Genomic DNA, 9,039 nt, shown 5'->3' on the forward strand with positions numbered 1-9,039 from the left:
TAGCTAGGCTTGCAGGCTTTCTCTCTGATAGTATGTCAGAGAGTACTACAATTCTTCAAGAAAATGATTCAAAAGTGGATTTCCAATTGGCTGGTGCTAACCCCCAATGCCTGTTCGAGTTATGTTGTAATTTTATGGAAACAAATTAGGGACGTTAAGCCAGGGAGAAAATGCCCTACTCAAAATATATCCCAGCACCCTGTGCTCAAGTCAAATGTTACAGGATGTAGTTCAGATGCCAGATGGAATTCCTTGCTACCTGTCTGGGCACTTACACCTTAGGAGTTCACATGCTTTTCTAAGGAAAAAATTTATACCCCAAACTGTCCAGAGTTCAACTTTCTGCCCCAGTCTAGCTGTGTCCTTCTGGTTCTCTCTTTCCCATGCCCACTTCCTGTCTTTTTTTACCCCTGTTTTGAAAAACGATTTCCACCAGATGTATTGTTTCTACAGTATGTTCTAAACAACCCAAAGATCTTAAAACAGGAAAAGGGCTAGGGCATTAATTAGTTTTATTTTTGGAGATTTAAGCATTTAAACTCATTTGTGAGTGTGTTCTGTGTTTTACTTTATTATACTGTCTATAAAATTCACTTAATGTTAGCACAATTTGGCACTTTGAATGAATCACACTTTATAATGATCTTGACACTATTAGCCTCCCAACAGTTATTGTCATTATTATCTTTATTAGTAGCAAAGATAAGATTTTTCATTTCTGCACACTATCCCTTCATCTGAATTGTACATTAAAATTTTCAAGTTTTTTTAACCTTAGTCCTTGGAGCAGACAGAAAAACAAGAAACTGACTGCAGATAAATTAACAGATTGATTCAGGTAAGATTCTATGCTCTTATGCTAATAGGAGAAAAGATCCAAACTTCTAACTCTGCTCCACCACAAGACAAAGTAATGACTGTCAATAATACAGACGGATGGACGGATCCTTGTCCAGTGTCTTGTATACAGAAAAGGTGTTCAGTGGTCCTTAACAGGATTACATGAATGAATGAGCAATGACTCAAAAGCCCTAACAGAACCAAGTCAGCAGTGTAAACTTCAACAGATAAACAACAAATGGAAAAAAAACAGATGAAGAACAAGATGACAAAATCATTTAAGTGGCCAATAACACTTTAAGATTTTATAATCTAAGATCTAATTTTGAAGACAGCTATCTCTTGCTTTGCTCTATTTAAAAATTATATGTTGTTAATAAAAGGAATATATATCTAAATATTATATATAATATATCCAATTAGCATCCCTATCTGTTATTGCTGTTAGCCTTGATTCAGCACCAAATCAGACAAAAATGATAAAAATCACCTCCCTCCCCAAGTTTTACATTCTTAGAAATGGTTCCCATGACATAGGATGATGAGTTAGGCTAACTGGTTTGCAGGACTGCAAGCACTTAGAGGCACGATTTATGAATGGAAGTTGTGAAGGCCACTCTGGTTGGTTCGGGAACCCCACACTTTCTTCCAGGGCTATTTATGGAAAGTGTAGGGCCAGTGGAAAAAGATCACGTTTATTTTTACAAACCAGTCATGACATGAAAAAAGGATACTACTTCCTCTCCCTGGGAAGGTCACCTTCTTTACCTGAGCTGCAAGGAGGACAGGAAAGAGAGGAAACCCATTAACCAATGAAGTCAGCCCCAGGGACCCACGCACAGGGTGACAAGCACAGAAGACAGACACCCTCATTTCTCAGGCATGACTCCAATGTGCTCCTCCTTGAGCTGTCACCTAGATCATGACTGACAAGTAAAAATAAAATGTATTACATAATGTGCTTCCCAAATTCTACTGCTAAAATAGACTGTATGAAGACAATGGGGTGAGCTCTTATTCTTAATTTGTCCTATATTTCAAACAGTTGAGCACAATAAAGCAAAGCCAACTTTGAATGGATGTGGCAAAACAAAGAGGGTGGAAAAATATTTCTAAGATATTTATTCTGATTCCCACATTTCCCTGAAGTGTGTAATAAACCTGGAGAGTTTCATGCAAATGTGGAGAGTCAGTGAACAACTACTTCTTAAACAGTATCATCTTTCTTGACAGAAATCTGATATACCATTTGGCGAATAACCTACATAGTTAGACAAACCATCCCTGGTCTTAAATAGCATATGTGGTACCTATTTGCGAATATGAAGCGAAGCCAAACCACTGCTTTCAACCAGAACGTTTTCTTGCCAGTGTAATACATGGTACGGAACATCTAAGGCAGAAGAGGAAGAAAGAGTAGGAGGAGGAAAAGGCAGATGAAAGGGAGGTGAGTCCTCATTCTGTCTGGAAATCTTTCCCAGGAAAAGTGTGCCATCTCACTGGTTAGTGCAGCAGTCACTTCAAAATGATATGGGTAGCATTTTATCCTTAAATGGCCTCTGCAGAAGACACAGGGCAAGAAGACAATTGTTTGTGGACACAGAAGAGCTCCAAGAAAAATTTAAAATGACAAATGCTGAGGTTATTTTCTGTTCTCAAACTCATAGCTCCTTTGAAAGTTCCTTCTGAAGGGGAGTTCCCATTTGCCAAGGAAGCTGTAGCATACTCAGCCCAGCTCCCTAGCTTCTGAACCAACATTCTGTGTGGCTCAAAGAGATAAGAGTGACATGAGATAAGCTTGTGTGTGAAAATATCCTGGTTAACAGTTGTCCTTGAACTTGTGCTGAATGAAGTCAGAGCAGAGGAATAATGTCCGTGGTAAGTACAACTTACCAACCTCTGTAACCTAACAGGAATTCCCTTGAACTTGGCAAAGGACAAGACACTAGCTTTCATTACGAGTTGTGCAAAGGGTATTCACAATCCCATTAGGAGGACCTGAATTAATTGTAGACATCCCTGTGCTTAATTTCTGTGTGCAAATTAGTACACACAAGGATATGTCTCCTTCAGGGAACTGTCCTGAACTCTGTTCATCAGCACAGTAGCAATTTAAAGTATCAATAAAACAGCAGTGCTTTTAGGAGTGCCATCCAATCAGTGCTGAGGTAAGGATTCGCCAATCTTATGTGCATTAGGCCATAAAGACTTAACCCAAACCATTTACCAAGCAGTATCAACAAGTATTTAAATAAGCTAACTCAGTGGTTTGGGTTCATCCAGAGTGGCCATTTCAATTGCATGTTAGCATTTATAAGAAATATCTAAATAACACCAACCAACCTGGCCATTTGAAAGCACCTTGCGATGTGTTTGTTGATTTTTCTAGGACTCAGGGTGACTGACAACCATTGCCATAGATCTGGACCCAAATGAGACCTTAGTGTTTAACTGGGCAATGTAACCTTACTTAACTCAAAAATTTCAGTTACAACCCAAGTAATAACAGGCCTGACTTTCGTAATATGAAGTCTCATTTATTCCTGAAGATTACACTTTCAGTTTTAAGCAAGGATGGATGGCATGAGTGCCCTCTTGCCCTCCCCCACGGCTGCATTAGGAACCACAGTCACATTAGTGGGTTGGCTCTGTCTCCAGAAAGAGAAGTCAAATGCCCTGTGCGCCCCTATGTAAGCCACTTCCAATCCTACTCAAAACTTAAAGGCCACACCATCTTCCTTCCTTCCTGGGTGGAATGTCAAAACGTGGATTTGCAATAAAATAAGAAACCATGATTTCTGCTACTCTCCCCATTCAAGAAACTGTGTCTGAGGACCAGTCATTTGGGAATTGCTTCAAAAGGTGCATTTATTCCAGTGGCAATTGAAATAAGTAGAGAGGAAAGAATAAGATAAAAAACAAAACAAACAACAACAAAAAAAAACTGGGATGGATTTTGTGGAATACATTGAAGAGGAATCTGGGATCTATACAAACCACTTGAGCTTCCTCACCAACAGTCTAAACCAGAGTCCCTAAGGTAGAGTCATTCACAGTGGATCATGACACTCACAGGCCTTCAGAAAACACTGCTTTAAGAAAGTAAGTTGAGAACTCTCCAGGTTCCAGTGTGCGCAATGTAGAAGGCTGCAAACTTCTAAATTATGTGACAAAGAAAATTCAGTGCATATCACAGGCTTTGATAATTTATGAAATAAACTTGTATATATTATTATTTAAATAATATCTGAGAAACATTTTGAAATCATTTGCTCCTGTTTACATTCCATGCACTCTAGCAGGTTAAGCCCTTGGGTCTGTGTCTTTGTGCCCCATTTTCTACAAAGCTCCATTCTTTTCACAAATCCAGACATTCCTCAGGCTAAAATGGGAATACCCAGAGATTTTGTCTATCCACTATACAACATACCTAACCTCTGGAGGGCTACCTGTTACTATCGCCGACACAGAAGACCATTAGAATAGCCAACTGTTTGGGGCTTTATTTGGGACTTTATTCGCTGCCTTTGTAAAATCCCTGGACATCACCGACACTACCTGCATATTTTTCCCAGGGCCAAGAACCAGCAGGCCCCTTCCTCCTGCGGGATCCCATCTCCCTCTTCCAAAGCCCCAAGTGGACTGGGAATTAATCCTCCCTGGTCGCAATGAACTTCCTTTCCCCCCTTGTGGCTTTGCAGCATCCTTCTCTACTTCTCTAGCATAGAAGGAAACACAACAAAACCTGAAAACAAACCAACAACAGAAACTCCAAACAGGTGGGCAAACCAGCAGGAGCCTCCTTCTCCTCCTCCTCCTCGTTTTTCCTCCTTGGTGGCAGTGGTGGCAGGCTCACTTCTTACTGCAGAATTCCGAGCTGTTTAGGAACTTCCTGATGACCAACCCTAGGCAGACGACCAGCAGCAGCATGTAGCCCACGGTGCCCGAGAAGGTGGGCGCGGCGGGCGGCGCCTGGAGGAACTGGCGCAGGCCCTCCTCCACGTAGTACACCTGGTCGTAGATGCTGAGGAAGGTGAAGATGTGGAAGAGCTGGTGGCTGTGGCCGATGATGTCAAAGAGGCCCGGCTGGATGCGCTCGGGGATCTTGCTAACATTGAAGAAGGCGGCCACCACCAGCCAGAAGTAGCGGCGGTAGAAGTGCACGAAGAGCGTGGGGTTCTCCCCACGCAGGTCGAAGAGCCAGCTCTCCAGCATGATGGGACAGGCCATGCTGAGCGGCATGACGAAGACGAAGGTGCGCAAGGCGAACGGGTAGGCGCACCAGTCGGTGCGGCTCTTGCAGCAGGCCACGGTGCAGGCCACGGCCAGCACGAAGGCCACGGGCAGCACGAGCGCGCGGTAGGCGGCGATGAGGCGCGTGCAGTCCACGTGCCAGCCCAGGCGCTGCTGCACGTAGGGGGTCATGACTCTGGCGTCCAGCAAGCTCAGGCCGGGCAGCAGGTAGTAGTAGTAGGCCACCGTGCTACCGAAGCCATAGTAGCTGATGGATGCATAGTCCAGGTAGAAGAAGGCAGCGCGCAGGCGCAGAGACAGGCAGCTGAACACGTGCGCCGTGCAGCTCATGGCGAAGGTCAACAGCACTCCCGACGCGTAGCACCACAGCGGCAGCAGCCAGGGGTGGTGGAAGGGCACCTCGCGGCCACTCAGAAAGAACAGGCGACAGAACTTGCTCAGGAACAGCAGCAGCGGGATGAAGTGCGTCCAGAAGTTGAGCGTCTCGTTGGTGGGCTTCAGCACCGAGGCCAGGCACTCCTGCGCCGTACATGGCAGGCGCCGGTAGCCGGACAGGATGAAGCACTCCACGAAGTCATCGGGCACCTCATCCCAACGCAGCAGCGGCTTGGCCGACGCGGGGGGGTCCCCGGAGGCAGCGGGATGGGACTGCCGGGCGGTCCCTGGAGCTGCCACCGCTGTGGCAGGCGGCCCTTTTGTGCCCGCGCCCCGGGGCTGCAGACGCCGCGGCATGGTGCCCGGGGCTCGGCTAGGGCGCGCGCAGGCGACCTCTGGCGCCGGCTCCCGCGCGCTCGGCAGTCCCCGCCGGTCGCCGTCGGAGCCTTTGTGCCAGCGCCGGGGGCGTCGCTGCAGGCTCCAGAGCAGACCTGCGCCTCCGAGCAGACGCTCCTAAGGAAAAGGATAAATGGGAAGGAGAGGATCAGCAGGCAGCGCGGCGAGCCGCAGGAGCGCGCGGGGCTCGCCAAGCTCCCGGCTCTGCTCGCGCGGCCGGCCGCGCTGCGGCAGCGGTGGCGGTGGCGGTGGCCGTGGCCGTGGCCGTGGTCGTGGCCGTGGCGGTGGCGGTGGCAGCAGTACGGCGGACTGCGGCGGCGGCGGCAGCGGCGGCGCTGCGGTGACTGGGCATCGCGCGGTGCGGGCGCTGTGCCGCCGCCCCCGGAGCGGGAGGCGGGGATGTGCTGGAGGCGCCGGCGGGAGGGAGGGAAGGAGGGAGGGATCGGCGCACCGGGGAAGGGCGGGGGCCTCCCCAGCTAGGGTTTCGTGGCCGCCGCGGGGGAGAGAGTTGTCCCCAGTCTCCAGTTCCGTACCATCCCCCTCCTCGGGCTGCTGCAGCTCAGGCCAACCCGTTAATGATTGATGTGGGGGCCAAAGGCTGGCCAGCGACTCCGTGGCCCGCACCGAGGGCGAGGAGGGCGAGGGTCGGCGCCGGGATTCGAAACTCAGCCACGCGGGCGTTCGAGAGGACACTGGGGAACCGCGTTCTCGGGGTGGGGGGTGACGGGGGGGCGGGGAGCCGCGCCGCGGGGGGAGGGGAGGGGAGGCGGGCACGCCCGCACCCGGTCGGCCCCAGAGATGCGCTAAGTGTAATCGGCCGGGGAGGGGGCGCTGGCGGCGGGGGGGGGGTGTCTTGGAGATCGTGTCGCGATCGAGCGGTGTCAATCGTCAGGTACCTACCGGGTGCTGCTTCTCTCTCGTGCTCCCTCTTTCTCTCCTTCTGTGCGCGACATCCAGCCCTGGTTTATCTCCTTTCCCTCTAGTGGACTTCTGCAGGTGCGTCACCATCCCTAGCCCTTATCGTGTGCAAACGGACCGTCCCCAAATTGGCCTCGCATCCTTCTGAGCCGCGGCTCACCTATTTGCTTGTTTTGGAGCCCAAAGTCTGCCAGCTCGGGACAGGCTGCCCAAAGTCTACTATTAATGAAAAATTTCACCGGATGTCTGGGACATCCAGAACTCCTCTAAGGATCTGAGGAATTGATTTAAAAAGGGCTGTTGACGGGGGAAGACCAGGAGGTAGGTGCACAGAAATGAGAATTGAGACCATTTTGCAGAGACGGTTGCATAAAACCCATGTGTAATTAACCAGAGGTACCTGGCAGGCTAAGTTAGGTGGCTGGAGGCCAGAAGAGAGAATAACTTGAAGGGTCCAAACCGGGTTGTGGTGCACTGGTGTCTTTTAAAATGCATCATGTCACAGAAATTTCTCTCAGCGATGCACAGGGCATATGACAAGAGGGTGACTTGCATCTCTGACCTGTGTTAGCCATAACAAGAACTAGCTTTTAAGGGGCTAGACCCTGTCTAAGTGGCTCATGGTTGTAAATCTTTTAGGTACTGAGGAGAAACAGAGGTGCCTTGACAGTAAAGTACATGACCAAGTGGTAGAAGGAGACCCTGAACTGGCAGGATGTTTCCAGATTGATCTGTTAAACTAGAGCACACGACTGCTCTAAGGAAACCACTAGGACAGTCTGGTTTAGATATAGGCTTTGACTTTTCATTTTAAAACTCATCTCACGCTCAGTTTTAACAATGACAAGCTACCTTCATCACTGGAGCAAATCCTGTAAAAGTTAAGGAAGATGTACTTAGTAGAGGTTCAAGGTGGACTTAAATTATGGATAAGAATAATTTATAATGGGGAGATCAATATTGACAATGTCTAGAATTACTTAACACTCTCTTTAGAAGTTTCAGCCTTCTCTTGGACATATTTTCTGCTGGTAATTGATTTAGCAAACTCTTACACAATTAGGGTGAAGGTACACATGGGCCCTGTGACTTTCTGACTATGTCACACATTCCTCACGGATTTTTAATAAATAAGATTTTGCTAAAGTTATTTAAATACATCTTTTGTTTTTAGTGTTTTCTGGTTTTCCAATGTCTGTTGCCTTGTTGTTTTAAAGTGAAATCTAATTCCTTTTGCATCTGGACCAAGTCCCCATGCTAATTTACAAAAGGGATTAAGAGTGAAGCACTTAATTCAAGCCTAGGAATGCTAAATCCGATTCAGGGCAACTCAGAAAATAAAAACAATGTTCATATTCTCTGTTAGTCCACAAACAACCCAAAACCAAACAAAGTGTTGACCATACAATAATTTCCACATTTAGCAATCTCTTACTTGCATAACTGATTCATTTACATCACTGGGAAAAAATATGATAGAAAGTTCATTTCAAGAAAGTATGGGACTTGACTAAATGAGTTGCAAAACCTCTAAGTTAGATAACAGTTGTCTTTACAACCAAAAGTGATGAGATCAACTCTAATAAAACATGATACTTTTATTTATTTTTGGTGGTACTGGGGTTTGAACCCAGGCTCTCACACAGGCTAGGCAGGCACTCTTACCACTTGAGCCACTCCACCAGCCCTGTTTTGTGTTGGATATTTTTGAGATAGAGCCTAGTGAACTATTTACCCAGGCTGGCTTCGAACCTCAATCCTCCTGATCGCTGCCTTCTGAGTAGCTAGGATTACAGGTGTGAGCCACCAACACCTAGCAAGATATTTTTGTGGGGGGGGGTTGAATCAGGGCCTCATGCTTGCTAAGCAGGCACCCTGTCACTTGAGCCACTCTGCCAGCCCCTGGTATTCTTTTTAAAAAGTCAAAATATCTGTCATGATATACTTGTTTTTCAGAAAGTCTCTGTGACTTTTTTCTCATAATTCCCAACCCCATAAAACCAACAGGTGCTGTGAGTAGAGTCATGCTCTTGAAAGTTCTTTGCTGTGCTTTGCTATGGCCTGACATAACTAAGTAAAAAAGAAACAGGGAAACAGCAAAACTTAAAATTATGGAATGTTTCCATTATAAGACAAAACAGCAATATGCCTTTCCCTTAATTACTAATCTATAGGATTAATTTCTCCTACTTCTTAAAGTTGAGGTAGGAAAATGTGTCTGGGCTTCACAGCTTAACTCTGGCAAACTGTCACTTG

At 47.1% G+C, this 9,039-nt stretch overlaps 1 protein-coding gene across 1 annotated transcript; it reads right to left on the minus strand.

Annotated features, from left to right (window-relative positions):
- Positions 1 to 669: 669 nt before the first annotated feature.
- Paqr9 (progestin and adipoQ receptor family member 9) lies at positions 670 to 7,056 on the minus strand. Its single transcript, XM_074060367.1, has 2 exons — positions 6,766 to 7,056; positions 670 to 5,982 (listed from the first exon to the last, which is right to left on the minus strand). Exons 1-2 carry the CDS (start codon positions 6,871 to 6,873, stop codon positions 4,693 to 4,695), a joined length of 1,398 nt encoding a protein of 465 aa, XP_073916468.1. The 5' UTR covers positions 6,874 to 7,056; the 3' UTR covers positions 670 to 4,692.
- Between the last annotated feature and the right edge of the window lie 1,983 nt (positions 7,057 to 9,039).

The sequence above is a fragment of the Castor canadensis genome, chromosome 17 (assembly GCF_047511655.1).
Source record: "Castor canadensis chromosome 17, mCasCan1.hap1v2, whole genome shotgun sequence".
Lineage (NCBI taxonomy): Eukaryota > Metazoa > Chordata > Mammalia > Rodentia > Castoridae > Castor > Castor canadensis.

What these genes read in the sequence shown, in the direction of transcription:
- Paqr9 (XM_074060367.1), bottom strand. Translation starts at nt 6,873, where the DNA reads ATGGTGACGCACCTGCAGAAGTCCACTAGAGGGAAAGGAGATAAACCA. An exon ending in CGAGAGAGAAGCAGCACCCG is followed by an intron (nt 5,983 to 6,765) that starts GTAGGTACCTGA and finishes CCTTTTCCTTAG; the next exon opens with GAGCGTCTGCTCGGAGGCGC.